General features: G+C 48.7%; 6 protein-coding genes across 6 annotated transcripts; 4 read left to right on the top strand and 2 right to left on the bottom strand.

The window, feature by feature from the left end:
• Nucleotides 1–6: 6 nt before the first annotated feature.
• On the top strand, nt 7–1,719 carry F4813DRAFT_388269 (FAD/NAD(P)-binding domain-containing protein; the record flags this gene model as incomplete). The annotated part of the gene is made up of 5 exons (XM_049246680.1): nt 7–58; nt 134–171; nt 259–293; nt 470–1,335; nt 1,442–1,719. 5 exons carry the CDS (start codon nt 7–9, stop codon nt 1,717–1,719), a joined length of 1,269 nt encoding a protein of 422 aa, XP_049100976.1.
• A 390-nt stretch (nt 1,720–2,109) lies between these two features.
• Nucleotides 2,110–3,108, bottom strand: F4813DRAFT_388268 (MED6-domain-containing protein; the record flags this gene model as incomplete). Its single annotated transcript, XM_049246679.1, has 2 exons — nt 2,110–2,619; nt 2,683–3,108. The coding sequence occupies 2 exons, from the start codon at nt 3,106–3,108 to the stop codon at nt 2,110–2,112; spliced, it is 936 nt and encodes a 311-aa protein (XP_049100975.1).
• A 109-nt stretch (nt 3,109–3,217) lies between these two features.
• Nucleotides 3,218–4,742, top strand: F4813DRAFT_355403 (kinase phosphorylation protein-domain-containing protein). Its single transcript, XM_049242862.1, has 2 exons — nt 3,218–3,294; nt 3,364–4,742. Exon 2 carries the CDS (start codon nt 3,521–3,523, stop codon nt 4,313–4,315), a length of 795 nt encoding a protein of 264 aa, XP_049100974.1. The 5' UTR covers nt 3,218–3,294; nt 3,364–3,520; the 3' UTR covers nt 4,316–4,742.
• An 86-nt stretch (nt 4,743–4,828) lies between these two features.
• F4813DRAFT_355401 (uncharacterized protein) lies at nt 4,829–11,269 on the top strand. Its single transcript, XM_049242861.1, has 3 exons — nt 4,829–8,301; nt 8,367–10,513; nt 10,568–11,269. Exons 1-3 carry the CDS (start codon nt 5,287–5,289, stop codon nt 10,716–10,718), a joined length of 5,313 nt encoding a protein of 1,770 aa, XP_049100973.1. The 5' UTR covers nt 4,829–5,286; the 3' UTR covers nt 10,719–11,269.
• Nucleotides 11,240–15,228, bottom strand: F4813DRAFT_355400 (P-loop containing nucleoside triphosphate hydrolase protein). The gene has a single exon (XM_049242860.1). The coding sequence runs from the start codon at nt 15,181–15,183 to the stop codon at nt 11,488–11,490; it is 3,696 nt and encodes a 1,231-aa protein (XP_049100972.1). The 5' UTR covers nt 15,184–15,228; the 3' UTR covers nt 11,240–11,487.
• A 305-nt stretch (nt 15,229–15,533) lies between these two features.
• On the top strand, nt 15,534–16,037 carry F4813DRAFT_388264 (uncharacterized protein; the record flags this gene model as incomplete). The annotated part of the gene is made up of 2 exons (XM_049246678.1): nt 15,534–15,686; nt 15,753–16,037. 2 exons carry the CDS (start codon nt 15,534–15,536, stop codon nt 16,035–16,037), a joined length of 438 nt encoding a protein of 145 aa, XP_049100971.1.
• Between the last annotated feature and the right edge of the window lie 20 nt (nt 16,038–16,057).

Below are 16,057 nucleotides of genomic sequence, written 5' to 3'. Positions count from 1 at the left end.
ACCATCATGGCAGAAAATGGTAAACAAGCGGACCTGCCGATTCTTATTATTGGCGGCGGTAAGAGAGCCCCTGTCGCGATGAGATGTTTCCAAAATAACTATTGCAGTACTAATATATACTCTACCCTACTAGGCTGTAATGGATTGGTTCTAGCTCACGCTCTTCACGTGGTAGATTATGCTCTCCCTCACTCTAGGAATATACCTTTCTGGCGATCCTCTTACTAATATACGACTAGAAGGGCATCCGTTCTATAGTCTTTGAGAGAGATGGGACACTCGTCCCGCGAAGGGTATGTATAAAAGCACAACGTTTTGATACCCGTACTCCTATTTTCCCTCTATTTTCGTGTTATCTTATGTGTAATAACTAATAATTACTAGTAAGCAAAATAATCTCGTGGACGACTTCCCTTTTCAAAAGATGACAGTATATCAGAGACTAACACAGTGTTCTTTAACCTATCAGTGGACGAGACTGGGGAATCGCTCTGCACTGGGCCACCGCGCTCCTGGAGTCCATGGTGGGAGAGGAGAAATGGAGCCGTATAGACGAGACAATGGTCGATCCCTATCTCAAACCCGCACAGCTCGAGTACTTCCCCATACTCAACGGTAAGACAGGAGAGATTTTGACAGAGAAACCCGCGGAAAATCTATGCCGCGTCCTGCGATCGCGTCTGCGCAAGTTCGCCGCCGAAGGCCTCCCAGACCTGCGCTACAACAAAAAGTTCGAGCGCATCTCGTACGCGGACGACGGCAAGAGCGTCACGGCGTACTTCTCGGACGGGACCTCGGAGACGGGCCGTCTGCTCATCGGTGCTGATGGAAGCCAGAGCAAAGTTCGCAGAGAACTAGTCGGCGTTGAGCGTGCCGCAGTCAAGCGGCTGCCTCTCGTAGCGACCTTCATCACCGCTTCGTTCTCGGCCGAGTATGCCGTGGCTCTGCGGAAAATCGCCGGCAACGCACTGGTTAGTCTCTGGCCGCACCCGGACAACATGCTCGGCGCGCTGACGCTGATGGACGGGATCGAGAAGGACCATCCCGAGAAGTGGCGGTTCACCTTCTACGTCGCGTGGCCGAGCAGTCTTGAGGAGCAGGCTGCAGAAGTGGCGGCGGGGATGAGCATTCGCGATCGGCTGCGCCAGGCCAAGGAGAAGAGCAAGGCGTTTGCGAACCCCATACGCAGATGTTTTGAGTTGCTACCTGATGACCACGAGGGGGTCTACTGGGTCGGCCTGTCGAATTGGGACCCGACCTTGCCGGAGCATAAGTGGGATAACCACGGCGGTCTCGTTACGCTGGTGGGTGACGCGGCGCACCCTATGACATATCGTAAGTTGACTTCCTATCCCTTTCCCATGACTGCCACAACTCCAGACGTCTCCATAGTCATTCCCAGAAAAAGAAGTTGAACACTAACGTAACACGCTTCATCTAGACCGTGGACAAGGGCTAAGCCACGGTCTCGCCGACGTCTACAACTTGGTCAAGTTACTAGCCAACCCCGAAGGCCGGTCGCAGGCTGAACTGATCGACGCGTACGAGAGCGAGATGCGGCCTCGGGCCGGCGAGGAGGTCCAGCTGAGCGAGATGAACTCGGTCATGCTGCACGATGGGTCCAGAGCTACGGAAAGCCCGATGATGACGAGGGGAGTGAGCTATGGGAGTGGTAAAACAGAGAAACCGTATAGTGCCGTGGAGGTGAAGATGGGTTGATTTGTAGCCGTTATCGGATTTGTTGGATAGTCTGTAATGTATGTAGTAGAAGCAGGCTTGGTAATTTGCTTACCCCTTATTGTTGCCATGCTCGTTTTCCGTCTCGTGTTGTTTTGGTCTTGGCATAAAGTTCTAAGACTTGAAGATAGGACACACACCATCAGGCCACTTAAAATCGTTTAAACATCGAGTTCATATTACGGCACTGACCTGAGACTAGAATTAGTCTGTCGCCAAAGTCAAATATCTGTGACTATACCTATAGCTGGGGGTATCAATATCCGGTTACTTGGTCCCCTAAACGCCGACCTATCGCAAAACCCTCTATACATTAGGAGAAGAGCCCTTTGACTTCCGTTTCTTTTTACTACCTTTACCATCTTCGGCGTTCTACGCAGAAGTTGGGGTGGCACCAGCTTTACTCTTCTTCCGCCTGGATTTAGACGGCATTCCTGTAGGGGTCTTTGGCGTCTTATCACCCTTCGTGTCCTTCTTATCCGGCTGAGTAATCGCAGAGCTCTTGAAAGACGTGTCGAGATTCGGCAAAGCTAATGTTTGGAGTTTTTCTTTGCGCCCTGTGGATGTGAGGTGGAATTCACCGGGTTTACCAGTGATGGGGTTCTCATCCATGTAGTCACCACCGTACTGCATATGGATCATGAATGAATGCTCGGCTAAGCGAGAGTCCACGGCTACTGATTGAGTCGTCTTCTTTGATTCTGGGGCTGCCTTATTTCCTTGTACCTCGGGCATTGGCGTCGCTCCTTTCGACTCTAGTGCTTGTGCTCTATTGTTTGTAGTACTCGGTGCTGTCTTGTACATATGTCCGAGGGCAGGCGACCATGTTCGTGCGTTATCTGCAGCCGCGAAACATTTGCTCAAAGCTGATGAGATGGTAACCTAGAAAACAAATGTTAGACTTACATATTTGTAAATGAGAAGAGTAATATATGGGATAAATACCATGCGGAAACTCAAGATATCAGCAAGTGTTGGTGCCATATAGACATTTTCCCCGATGACATAATACGCCGCATGCACAGTGACCTCGTCCTCGGGATCCCGCTTGCGACGCGTCTGCTTGTGGATGACCCAGACTCCAGTCCCCATGCCGGGACCCGACTCGGCAGGCTCCTGGGCGACTATATACTCCAGCCCTGACATTTGTTTGAGACGACCCTCAAATTGCTCACGGGTCGATATTATGAATTTCATGTTCTCGTTAAATGTGGCTTGAGTAAAGAGAACGGCATTGTTGGAAGTACGATCGAAGAACGGAGACTCGGCGAAGTAGAAGAGTATATTGTTGGAATGTAGGCCTCCTAAGGTCTGCGCGTAGTTTGGATGGCGCCATTGAATCTCGTCTAACGGCTCGTTGCTCGTCGCCATCTTTGTCGATTTCCCGTTAGGCCGGTCTTGACTAGGAAATGAGAAGTAAGTCGGAAGCTCGAAAGAGAGAAGTTGGTAGGTTAGATTCCAACCTTGTACGTAACTTTACGTCTTGGAGTGGATTGCGGGAAGCTCTTATCGATAGTGTTAGAGCGGTACCTATGTACTACGAAGTACAGTTCCACCCTAATGGCGACAAGTGGGGCTGTTAATGCAGGGTGTACATATTTAGGTACATAGTACATATCTACCTACCTAAGCTATCCTTGATTCAATTAATATTCTTCCACTTCAATTATCCACCCGCACTCCCATCTCTATCGCCAGTAATACCTTCACATCACTTCGCAAGACTTCTTAAGAAATATTGATCCTAACATAATCCAACTCTACAACCGGCCGATTAATCGCCATGGATCTTGTCTCGAGCATCCGCAAGACGGGCTCGCGCGGCGGGGTCAACTTCAATTGGGAGGATGTCGCCACTTCGAACCACCGCGAGAACTACCTCGGTCATAGTCTGAAAGCCCCGGTCGGTCGTTGGGCGAAAGGCAAAGATCTTACTTGGTACGCGAAAGCTGATGCGTCGGAAGCATCATCTACAGAGACGGAGCAGGAAAGGGCGGCCCGGGAGCGAAAAGAAGAGCTCAAACGAATTAAAGAAGCAGAAGAAGATGCGCTAGCTCGTGCGTTAGGTTTGCCTGTTGCTCCCCGAAAGGTGACAGGTGCAAATGCTATAGATGTAAGCAAAGGAAGAGGTGCGATGGACAATGGAGATTCTGCTGCTACCCCGGCGGATACTAAACGGTTACCCAACGACGCCCAGCAAACGTCCACAAAGCAACACGACTCTGGACGGCACCACCGGAGGAGACATAGGAGCAGAAGCCGTAGTCGAGAGAGACATCGGGACAGATCGCCAAGGAGAAAAAGTGAACACCATAGTCATAGATCAAGAGATGAAAAGGATGACAGACACGATCATCGGAGGCGAAGAAGTTATAGTCTAGAGCGGGGGGACGATAAACACAGAATATCTCACCGACGAGAACATATCCGCTCTCGGAGCCCCGGGGGGGTTGAGCAGAGGAGAGATAGGAAAGAAAGTTTTAGGCCTAGATCAAGAGATAGACGGCCACGGCGAAATGAAAGCCCCCAGCGACGTGAGAGAAGGAATTCCCCAGGCGATCACCATCGAAAATCATAAAACGAACTACATAAGCCATAACTATACCGTATCATTTTGCTCGACCGAATGTTCAGTTGGCGATTAATGCTACATAGTAATGTTAAAGGTTATCATGACCTACTAGCTAGATGGGTCTAGTTTGTTTAGGAGTTACTTAATGAAGATTAATGAGGTGTCTTATATTTACGAGATTATTCTCGAGTTTACAAAGAACAGTCTTTACAAAGAAATGTCTAGTAGGTACATATTGCCTAGGTACCTACCTACCTACGTATTATGTGTTTGTAAACAGCCCAAGAACTGGTAGCACGGAGCTGACATAGGAAGGAAGGACGTACCTGGAGCATATGGAAGCTAAAGCTGCAGGAGGTTTCCAATGTTTACAGATGTAACTGGTTGTCCAGGTACATGAACATGCGGAGTTAAGTGGGGTTTACTACGGGTACATGTATGTAGGTACCTATTTTCGGACCTATCAATCCCCTAAACCTGTAAAGCTGGGGCTAGACGTGCATCATTACATGTACAATACAATACCAAAAAGCTGAGACGAATCAAGAGGCTTTCAAACCCCCTCGACTTCACAGTGTACATACATACTTTATGAATACAAGTCTGGTGTCTTTGTCGCGTGCATGCGTTTGTTCAGTGTCACCGAGATTTAGTTCATTTTATCGTTTACATGTTTATTGTTTGCATGTTATTTATTCTAGAAATTACCTGAGTAACTTGCCAAAGAGCTAATGCCTTACGCAGGTCTTTGCCGCAGCCGTAACCTCAGCAATTGCCACTGCTGGATTGGATGACTACCTGATATTCCGCAAACCAAAACCAAAACCAAACCACGCGCCTCTTGTTTACGGGACATGTCTTCCTCGACTCAATAAATACCTACCTTGTTCTCTTTCTTTCTCCAGAGTACAAATCACAACCACCTTTTTTAATTATTATGTCCTCTTGAGCAACTATCTACTTTACTAACCGTAACAATGGATTATGGAAAGCTCCGAGCCGCTGCCTTACGGGACGGCGAGGATGAGGAAGCCGTAACCGTTGATACTCGAGCTTTAATCGACAAGGTTCTAGCGAGATACTCGGGCGAGTGGACAACATTGCGGGAGCTTATTCAAAATGCCGCCGACGCCCAAGCCACTACCGTGAAGATAAAGTGGGAAACCCTACCCTCGACTCAAGTTCCTCTACCGCCTACTACAGATCGATCCGAGATCCTGAAGCACGTAATCGCAAATCATACCCTCAAGCGACTCGTCGTCCAGAACAATGGCCAACCATTTACAAAGACTGACTGGGGAAGGTTGAAGAGGATCGCCGAGGGCAATCCTGACGAGACTAAGATTGGCGCCTTTGGTGTAGGATTCTATAGTGTCTTCGCGGATTGTGAGGAACCCTTTGTCAGCTCGGGTCGCGAGGCTATGGCCTTCTATTGGAAAGGGAATGCTCTCTTCACGAGAAAACTACAGGTCCCTGAAGACCAGCACAGCTCAGATACAGCCTTCGTTCTAGACTATCGAAATACGACGACAACTTTACCAAATCTGCTGTCTGTCAGTCAGTTCTTAGCTACAAGTTTAACATTCGTAGCGCTCCAGAATATTGAATTCTGGATCGATGACTACAAACTCCTCCATCTACAAAAGAAAACTAGTCCCAGCGTCGACGTTGCGTTGTCAAAAGATGTCGAAACTACTACCAAAGAACGTCTCATGAAGGTTCAGAGCGTTGAACGTGCGAGCGCACAGATAGATGCCTCATTCATGGGCGCCATCGGATGGAAACCCGAAGTAGCAGCAACGGCCAAGAGCGAGGCTTACGGGTTAGGTAGCTCAGAGATGCCGTCTTTACGGAGTTTCTTTTCTAGGCTCACCGCCAATCCCACCACAACGAAGGCTAACAAAGTGGCAAAAGAAGAGAAGCTTGCCCAAGACGCCATCTCTGAAGACATAACTACATTATCGTCAAGCAGCATATTTCTTAGGGTGACTACTGCTGCGATCAAGACGTCCGTCACTGCTAATTTCTCAGCAGAGCTGGAGCGGGCCACCAAAAAGCCTCCGCCAAAGCTAGCTAAGTTGTCAGTATTGACATCCTCGTACGATGAAACGCAAGCCTCGCAGAGTTCTACGAGCTCTAAAGCTGTTTCTAAGGCCACCAATGTATTTGCCTCCGTATTGCCGAGCAAGAAAGGCGGACGGATCTTCATTGGGTTCCCAACCACCCAGACGACTGGTGCTGGCATTCATATCTCAGCGCCCTCTGTCATACCTACTGTAGAACGGGAGGCTATTGATTTAAATGCAAGATGGGTCAGGACGTGGAATATTGAAATGCTCCGAGCTGCTGGTATCATGACCCGGCTTGCTTTTTCGAATGAGATGGCCGAGTTGCAGACCAAATTACAACGGGCTGCGGAGACATCGAACGCCCGCATCACATCGAAAGAGGTCGCCAAATATATGCCAGAAGCATTACATACACTAAAGGCTTTCACATTCGGAGATTCTACGCCCAGTGGTCACGTTTCGCAGATAATTGAGGAAGCATTCTGGACATCATACAAAAAGCCCTTCGTAGAAGTCTACAGTAGTCGAGGCGTTCTTCCTACTAACAAGGTTCGACTCGGTTCAGAAGAGCTTGCTAAATTTGTCGACGGCATCCCGGTAATCCCCCCCGAACTTGGATCCACTGGCTTCATTCAGAAATTGGTCGAATTTGATTTACTTTCTGCCATAACTGTCGACGATGTCCGGATTGAACTATCTGGAAACCCGCTTAATAAGAGTCAGCTCATCAGCTTCATAGATTGGGCCAGTAAGAAGGCTACTCAAGGCGAGCTTGACTTACCGAGTAGAGACAGACTTCTTGATGTTGCAGTTGGCCTCGTTGCTGAGGGGGCTGACGAGCAAGGCGGTATTATCGCCCTAGGAAACATCAAGAATTATATTAGTCCAAATAAGATACCAGCAGGTTTGCCAATCCCGCCGACCACTCTGCCTTACGATTTTACCAAGCACTGTACTTCGGCTCAGCTGCAAGCTCTAGGGTGGGAATCCCTTGAAATTGTTCCTTGGCTTCGGTTCCTGATTGAAACTGGTTCAAGGAGGTCGGATGAGCAGAACTTAACCAAGTCCCCTAAGTTTTCGGTACAAATCCTCACGGTATTGTCAAAAAGCTGGGACAATCTCAGCCAGGGTTCCAAGGGAACCGTTGCGTCATTGCTCCAGAACCATACCGTTATGCCCACCAAGTTGGGTATGAGGAAGCCAACAGAGTCATTCTTCCAGAGTGTGAAACTGTTCGATGATCTTCCAACTATTGAGGGATGCTCCTCGCTTAAGGATAAATTTCTCACCGCTATCGGAGTCAGAAAAACCGTCGATCTGGATACGATCTTCACACGGTTGCTCAATCGTTCAGCAGAGGCTGATGATTCTGGACAAGTAAAATGGAGTCATGTCGAACTTATCAAATATTTGGCATCAGTACGGCAAGACATCCCAAAGGATGATCTGAGAAAACTGAAGGAGTCACGTATTTGTCCAGCAGAAGATGGACCCTACGGTCTAGAGTCAACAAAAGCAAGTTCACAACTGTATAAAGTCTCTGATCTCTATGAACCTAAAGGCCCGCTTCGATCGCTTGGACTCAGTCTCATTCAATGGCCGGGTGGCAACCTACGGCCTGGAAGCGCCGAAGGGAAGTTTTTAATTGATCTTGGCCTTCGTCCATATCCTCCAGCTTCTATAATTGTCGTCATGATGGCTTCGTCCAATTCAACACTAAGGGCTAATGCTATGAACTATTTTATCTCTTACCACCATAGCAATCAGTACGCATCTTCCAATATTGGGGCATCGACCAAAGCCTTCCTCCCCTTGCAGGGAGATGCTCAGCAGCTCGCGAGTCCGTCTCAATGTTTTACAAATGAGGCTGCTGCCATGTTAGGTTTTCACATATTACGTAGTGATCTCCATGCACATGCCCCCGTAAGTCTAAACACCTCATTTACCATTCTAGTCTTTTATAGGATATTTTACTAATTGCAACCTAGAAATTCGGCGTGGTTGCGGACCCCCCTATTTATGAATGCATTGAGCGGTTATTAGCCAAACCTCCCTCAACCCACCAGGATGCTGTCTCACTATTTGGCTATTTTGCTACTCGCCTAAACGAGCTTAATGGTAGCACGATTGCAAAGCTTCGGGAAGCTCTTATCGTACCTATAGTGCGTAGAAAAGAGTTAGCAACCTCCCGGATGGCGACAGACAAAGATGGGAAAGCAGGAAATGTTGTCCACCTCAGTCCCCGACAATGCTATCTGGGTAGCTCAACGATGTACGGAGATATCTTTGACTTTGTCGACTTTGGCAGCTCTGCGAATGCATTTCTATCGGCGTGTGGTTCGAAGACTGAGCCAACTAAACTAGAAATTGCGCAGCTAGCAGCAGACGAACCTGCTAGGCTGCTTAGTGTTCTTCAAAGCTCAGAAAAATACCTGAGCGTTTTGAAACTGTTAGCTGAAGAGACGGCAACTCTTAAAAGAGACAAGGAGCTATGGAGGAAGATGAAATCTTCTCCATTTCTCCTTGCGTTTAAAGAGATCAGCGCGCCCGCTAAAGACAAAACATCGGAAACCGAGGAAGACGAGGCACCAATCAGATCATATCAACTTGCGACCCCGGCTAGCATTGTTATCTTAGACGATTACATTAGCTACCGCTTGTTTAAAGATCACTTGATCTGTGCGCCAGAGGAAGACGCCTTGGAAGCCTTCTACATGGCTCTCGGCTCCCAAACCCTCTCCGCTATTGTTCAGGAGGATCTCAGAGTTGGACCGCAGAGTGAGAAACAGGACGGCGCACTTTGGCTTCGGAAGCATGTTCTTGAACGTTCAAAGATCTTCATCCACGAATATGCCAGATACCCGCGGGATGCCATCAAGCACGATGCGAGATGGCTCGAGAAGAATCTAACTGTAGAAGCCGTACGGTCCGTCTCGCTTCGCCGATCACTTCGTGGCCAAAGTCAGTCGCACACCGAAAAGAGGTCAGCTGCGAGTTTGAAAGCTGCCCACGGCTGGATCCTTTATGTTGCATCCGAATCTTCTCGTCCCGACATGTATCAAGTAGGACAAGCAGTATGTCAGCTTATTCTAAATCGGCCAAGTCAGCAAGCCTACTTTTTCTTCGAGCCGTTCCTGAAGCTTGATTTACTTGACCTGAGAGCCCGCGGATACAATGTCGACCGCATCCTCAGAGCCAAGGCTGCTGAGGCTAGAATTGCAGAGGAAGAAAGGCGCAAGGCGTTAGATGCTGAGCAGGCTAATATTAGGGAACGAGAAGAAGAATTTAGAAGACATACTCAAGCTGCTGCTACTGCTGCTGCTGCAAGGAGCGGGAATAGGACGCCACCGCCACGCATGCCTGGCGGATTTGGATCTCCCGATGACAGCGAAACACTCTCGCCGCCACCGGCCAATACGCCACTACAACAGACTAGGAGAAGTAAGGGCTTCTTCTCGAATTTCTCTAAACGATTCGGGTTTGATACCTCTAGCGAGGCGGAGGATAATCTGAGGAACTTTATGGAGTCAGACCCAGAGCCAGCTAAGTTACCGCCGGCTGAGCCCTCAACGGGGTCGGGGTCCAAGCCTGGCAAGAAGGACGACGGCAAGGTCACAAACCCCGCCATAGTCCAACAGAACCTTCTCAATGCCATCATGTCTACAAGAGCCCACGACTCTTCCCAAGTTTATTCACCGCCAACGACTCGAGAAGTCAAGGAACAAGCTACTTATTGCGATGACACTATAGGAAAGGATCTCAATTTTGTAGCGGATGCATCAAACGGAATGCGCGTATTCGTATCAAGGACGATACCAAATCTTAACCCTGCTCAGCTCCTTACGAATAATCACGTGTCCATCAACTCCTTTGCGTCAATACTCTCCGACGTGGGTGAGGTTTATTCCATCAACCGCTCCTCATTACACATTTTCTACGATGAGGAGGGAGGTACGATTGCTTTCAATCGCGATGGTAGTATCTTCTGCAATCTACGCTTCTTTATCCAGCTTCACGCCGAGAATATGTCAGGGCAAGGCAAAGCTGCCGCCTCTGTCTGGTGGTGGGTTGTACTAGCCCACGAGTTGGCTCACAACCTTGTTCAGATGCATAACGCAGACCATAGTTATTACACGTAAGTAGACCTAAGCTATATCGACCATTCCGGGTATATGCTAACATAAAATAGCGAGTCGTTTATCCAGCAATACTTCCCCGTAATGATGGTGAAGGTAACTCGACTACTGGGAAGCGAATCAGCGCCTCCGCTCAATGAACAACCGCTCCCTGCTCTTCCCGGACCCTCCACGGCGCCACCACCACCATACCGAGAACACTAAGCAACAGAACTAGTAGACACAGGATAGACGTCGTTTCCGCATGATCAGAAGATATTATGGCCTTTCCCCGCAAGACAGTATTATCACATCGGACAAAGACATAACATAACATAACCCAAGTTAGATAGCATAGCAAACGGTTCTGTCTGGCATTTCAAGGCGTTAGGGAACTAGCAGTCTCGCAATATAGATGGGGCACGAGGATCACGCCGAGACGAGGCGTTTGCATTCGCAGAGGATTCGCTGTATAGTAGATGGTCCGTCACGATCGACTGCTTGCTTACTATAGATCGCCGCTGTGCGGAATAGATGCGTGTGCGTTATGAATATTCGGAACGTGTTGGCTTGGTGATTGTAATTTGCGAGATGGTGATTACTGTATTCTATTGAGCACTGTTGAGCATAGTTCGTTTGCTAATAATTACTAAATTTTCATTTCTTATACCTACTACCACCTAGTACGGTACAATGGTCTGCTGCTATGATTAAGGGGAGAGCCTAGCGGGATAGACAATATTAAACGTGCTTAAATATGTCAATTATATTTAGACGAGATGGTTGAAACACGTAGCACGTATACATTCTCATAAATACTACCTAAGGTATTATAGGCGTAAATGACCAACATAGAACGTAAACATATTATCTCTTTAATGTCACCAACTAACTCCCTTTATATACACAACAACAGCGAATTTCTCCCCGCTAGCACAACAATCACCTACCCTCTTACTCTAATCCAAAGCAGCATAATCCAACCCCCGCCGTATCATTCCGCAACCCATCCCTTCCCAGGAACTTTCCTCTGCACAATCTTCCTCACCGGCAACGGCCAGCCCAACCCACCAGCTCCTTCGGCCCGCATATACGGCACAACCCAGCACTCCCTCGCGCCGTCCGTCCTCGGAACCTCCTTAATCGGCTTGCCGTACGAAAGCAGCGGGGTCCCTTTCGCCAGCGCGGCCAATTGCGCGCCCGTAACATCCGTCAGCGCGAGCATCCTCGTCTTGGGAGTCTTTTGCGCAGACGGGTCGGCCGCGGCGCGCTGTAGGTTCGTGTATACGATGTACTCGGGACACTCCTGGGGACTGCGGTGCGCGAGCGAGGACGACGGGTGGATGTATACTAGGCCGGCTGAGGGGTCGCGCGGGTCCGACTCGGTGGGCTTGAGGGGCACGTAGGGGACGTCGATGGCGCGGCGGGGTTTGCGGAAGATTTCGGGCGGGGAGGGGGCTAGGTCGGCGCGGATGGCGACTTGGTCGATGAAGCCTGCGGTGACCATTTGTTTTAAGGCTGTGATTTGCTTTGGGCTGGGTCGGTCTAGCTTCTCTTTGAAAGTCAGGTTGGCGAATGCGGGGATGTCTTTCTGAAGTAGGCTTGTGATCTGCCGGCGGAGTTTTTGGGCTTCTTGGAGTGCTTTGAAGCGCACGAAGTGGTCCTCGCACCAGTGTTCTGTCGGGTCGTGTGCGAATTCCCCGACGACTTGGAGGAGCTTGATGGCGTCGGAACTATCGTCTAGCGAACAGAAATTTCGGTGAACTTCGTTGTATTTACGTCGCGCTAGGATCTGCTGGTTCTCCGCGGCTACGTCCTGGTTGGTGCGGAAGTCGTGCTCATGATCCGTTGCTAGAACTGGTATTGCTTGGCTTTCTGGGATAAACACCTCTGCTACAGATAGACCTGCGACAAGTGCCACGGTATATGGCAAGCAGCCGTGGAGATGCCCAACCAGAAGGATGCGCGCAAAACGGGGTGGAAGAGGGAACTTCGCCATCGTCTGGCCAATTTGAGTAGCTTGTCCTGATTCGGTTATGGCTGATAGGTACTGGAGCAGTTTCTCAGCCTTAGCAAGGCTTTGCCGCTCCGGTGGTGTAGGAAAGGGGAAGTTGACTACGTGTTGCAGCCGCATTGCCTTGAGCTGCAGCACTACCCCTTCTATGGGCATTCTTAGCAATTCGGGGTCGGCAAACTCAGGGAAGTCCCGCTCATATACGGCAGAGGAGTATAGCCGATAGCAGTGACCTGGACCGGTTCGTCCAGCACGTCCAGCTCGTTGATTCGCACTAGCTTTGCTGATCCAGCCGATCTCGTAGCTTTGTACTCCAGTTTCCTTATTGTATCTTCGTTCTTTGGACCGCCCTGAATCAAATACATAGCGAACGCCAGGTATCGTCAAACTTGTCTCGGCAACGTTTGTTGCAAGTATAATAGCACGCGAGCCCTCAGGTGGATCGTCAAATACTCGCATTTGTTCTCTCGTAGGTAATAATGAGTATAAGGGTAAGACGTGCATCTTCAGGGGTCCTGAACCAACTTCCTCCGAAACGTCGAATTCACCATCGTCTTCGTTATCATATTCCTCGTCAATAAATGGTAGGTCATAATCATCATTTGCTATTTCATTAGTTTCTCCAAAGTCGATATCCTCGACTTCTAAAGGGGCGTCGTTGGCGGATATTCGGACCTTTGGATATACGATAGGATTCATAGTACCAGTCGCAAGCTTGAGCTTCTTACTCAGCCTTTGTATTTCGTCGTGCCCAGTAAGAAAGACAAGGAAGCTACCTGGCGGAAGCTTACGATGTCCTCTCATAATCTTCTTGAAGGCCTCGTCGACATAGTCGTGACTGGTCTGCCTAGAAAAGTGCATAGTAACCGTGTGTTGTCGGCCCTCAACGTCAAGAACCGGCGGCGGTATTGGGAATAAAGTTTGATTTTTTATGAAATCATCTACTCGCAAAGTAGCTGACATGATAATTAACTTCAGTGGAGCTAACTTGGGGTCTTCGTTAGACATCTCCTCTCGTAACTTAACGACTCGGCTCAGCATCCCAATAAGAATATCTGTGTTGACGCTCCTCTCGTGAGCTTCATCAATAATGATGGCAGAATATTTGCGAAGGGAGATGTCATTGGCGACTTCACGAAGAAGCACACCATCCGTCATAAATTTAACTGCTGTCTTATCATCAACCGTGCCCTCGAATCGAATCTGGTATGCAACAGCGTCTGACCGATCACCAAGTTCTTGCCCAACCCTCTTTGACATACTGACCGCAGCGACTTTTCGTGGTTGTGTCACTCCGATCATGCCTGATGTGGGTGAGCTAGGTGAGCCGTACCCAGCTTCAAATAGAAACTGGGGTACTTGTGTTGTTTTTCCTGATCCAGTAGCACCACAAATTACTACTACATTGTTGTTGTGGATGGCTTCCATGATCTTCTGCTCCTCGGCTACCACCGGTAGCTTAAGCCGCGCATCTTGTATCTCAGATGTCCTCTGAACTGGGACGCTAAACGCCTTTCTCCCGCTGTCCTTTGTCGGAAGTAATTCCACGGGCAATGGGTCTTGCTCCAACGGCCGTGGCTTGAAATCCTTGGGCACCGTAATATTCAAAACCGAATTATTATTGTCGACGGGCTCGTATCCAAGGGCTGCATTACGCTGTTCGTGGGCCCAGGATTTAAAGGCCGAGGATCTCTCCTTCCTTTTCGACACGTCATCCTCTTCTTCGGATGATTCATCATCGCTACTTGACTCTTGATCTGTAGCTTCTTCTTCTTCTTCTTCTTCTTCTTCTTCTTCTTCTTCTTCTTCTTCTTCCTCCTCGGACTCATCCTCTGAGGATTCTTGAGACTTGGCTGAACCGTGGGCGGACGCGTCGGAACTAAACCCATTCCACTCGTCATCGCCAGTGTCATTCTCATCCATGCGTTCTTCCGCATTCTCAGGTGATATTTCGGGCAGTATGATTTGTGCCTTCGCATGCACCTTTGACTTTACGCCACCACGTCTCTGTCTCTTTTGTATAACTGGTCGCCCCTCGTCGTCTAATTCTAGAGGACGTTTTAATCCAGACCCCACAGTGACGGCTGCTTTTTCTGGTAAGGCGACTTTAGTATCGCTGGCAGTAGAACCATTGACTGCTGACGCAGCATTCTGAGAAAATCCGCTTTCTCGACTTTTAGAGAGGCCAGGTTTTGAATATGCTTCAAAATCATCTTCTGATTCATCACTCGCGAGAGTATCCTTGGTTTCGAAGAGGACATCATCGTCGTCCTCGCCAACGCCTGCTCTTCGTTCCCTCAAAGCGCGACTAAGTCCCTGACGCCTCGTCTCTTTTCCCTGGCCAAGACTTCGACTACTCGAGAATAAGCTTGTGTCAATCTTATTCTTAGCTAATTCAGCTAAGAGAACTCGATTCTCGTCCTTTTTGAGCTTATTGTCGATATATTTCTCAAGGCGCTTGGCCTTTTTGCCGCTGACCTTAACTTCGCCCTTCAATTCATCTCTCAACTGAGCTCTTCTAGCTTCGCGGTCTGCTTTCTGAGCGCCCGGGAGAATCTCCAGCGCATTGCTGTCCGTCTGCGGGGATGCATCTCCACCATCTTGGATGCCGTTTTGTAGCGCCTTCTCACGCGCAAGGACCTTGTGTTTCCTCTGACGCGGCACAAATTTTGGCATTTTTACTTTTTACTTTTGTCGATGATGAGACCTAAGTGATGTACTAGGAAGAGAAATGATATTGAAATTTTGACCGCCTGGCAGAATTTCTTCTGAAGATTAAATCGAGTTAGCGTGGGGTGCATCAGGTGTTCCACTTTATAAGCTATAGACCTGCTCTAACGGATCCCATCTATCCAAGAGTGCAAGCCACAAGCACAATACCTAGGTACCTACCACCTACCTTTTAAATGCCAGCCACAGTTCCTCCCATCGTAGCCATTGTTTAACACTACAACCTATCCCAGAAATTGCCTCCTCAGGTATCTACATCTTATATGCTAAGTGTCTTTTAATTCCGCATTTTAATTATGGATGCCTCGCAAGTAGTCGAAGCATCATTCCCGGCTCAGTCCAAAGCTGCTACTGGATCTATCGACGGAATAACGACCGAAGCTTCTGTTCTGCACTTTTCGGACAAGATACTTGTTACTCTATCTCAGGAGGGTAGATTATCGCAATGGGTAAATTACTACTATACATATGTACTAAGTCGATATCCCAAACCGCAGTGTTAATTTAATGATTAGATTCAAGTACCATTGTCGGCACCATCACCAGCCAGCGTAGACATGGCCTTGGCAAATTCTAACTTGCTGCCCTTGTCTCATCTAACACCCAAAACATTACTTGGCGGAGGTGGCGAAGAGCGTGAATCTTTAGCGCAGCTATATGCTGTTCAAATCGCCAGTCACGTCGCAAGGAGAAACTCGGACGAGCGTCGTACCCTCGTCGTTGGACTTGGTATTAAAACGCTTAAACCTGAACGCGAAGCATTCTTCGATGTCCTCGAACTCATTCAGAAGGTCTTGTAGATGGCTGAGAAATCGGACAA

This window comes from Daldinia decipiens, assembly GCF_022478715.1.
Source record: "Daldinia decipiens strain CBS 113046 unplaced genomic scaffold F4813scaffold_11, whole genome shotgun sequence".
In the NCBI taxonomy this organism is placed as follows: Eukaryota; Fungi; Ascomycota; class Sordariomycetes; order Xylariales; family Hypoxylaceae; genus Daldinia; species Daldinia decipiens.
Note: the sequence above shows the minus strand (reverse complement) of the source record. Positions and strands in the feature narration are given on the sequence as shown.

What these genes read in the sequence shown, in the direction of transcription:
- F4813DRAFT_355403 (XM_049242862.1), top strand. Translation starts at nt 3,521, where the DNA reads ATGGATCTTGTCTCGAGCATCCGCAAGACGGGCTCGCGCGGCGGGGTC.
- F4813DRAFT_355400 (XM_049242860.1), bottom strand. Translation starts at nt 15,183, where the DNA reads ATGCCAAAATTTGTGCCGCGTCAGAGGAAACACAAGGTCCTTGCGCGT.
- F4813DRAFT_355401 (XM_049242861.1), top strand. Translation starts at nt 5,287, where the DNA reads ATGGATTATGGAAAGCTCCGAGCCGCTGCCTTACGGGACGGCGAGGAT. An exon ending in ATCTCCATGCACATGCCCCC is followed by an intron (nt 8,302 to 8,366) that starts GTAAGTCTAAAC and finishes ATTGCAACCTAG; the next exon opens with AAATTCGGCGTGGTTGCGGA. An exon ending in GCAGACCATAGTTATTACAC is followed by an intron (nt 10,514 to 10,567) that starts GTAAGTAGACCT and finishes AACATAAAATAG; the next exon opens with CGAGTCGTTTATCCAGCAAT.